The 226-nt window shown below is 27.0% G+C and overlaps 1 protein-coding gene across 1 annotated transcript in view; it reads left to right on the top strand.

Annotated features, from left to right (window-relative positions):
• LOC119592335 (fatty-acid amide hydrolase 2-B-like) overlaps positions 1-226 on the top strand; it is a 12,903-nt gene that overhangs the window by 8,726 nt on the left and 3,951 nt on the right. The window contains exon 4 of the mRNA XM_037941162.1: positions 137-192. Coding sequence (XP_037797090.1) covers positions 137-192 — 56 coding nt within the window. The remainder of the gene's footprint in view (positions 1-136; positions 193-226) is intronic.

Here is a 226-nt window from a genome sequence, read left to right as displayed (position 1 = left end):
TAGGTTGATACAAATATATGGCCCTTTTTGGTCTTTCTAAAGTTTTACTAATTAACCATTTTCTTGTACAGCGATGTGAAGTATGAAATAACTAATGCCATTTTTCTTAGTAAATTTTTTTACTTAACTGATTTAGACATATCACAGCTTTATAACTTTAAGAAACAATATAGTCTGTCTACCACCATATCTGTACTACAACAATTAGTTATTAGAATTTACAAAA

Source organism: Penaeus monodon, chromosome 30 (genome assembly GCF_015228065.2).
Source record: "Penaeus monodon isolate SGIC_2016 chromosome 30, NSTDA_Pmon_1, whole genome shotgun sequence".
NCBI classification, from domain to species: Eukaryota; Metazoa; Arthropoda; class Malacostraca; order Decapoda; family Penaeidae; genus Penaeus; species Penaeus monodon.
Note: the sequence above shows the minus strand (reverse complement) of the source record. Positions and strands in the feature narration are given on the sequence as shown.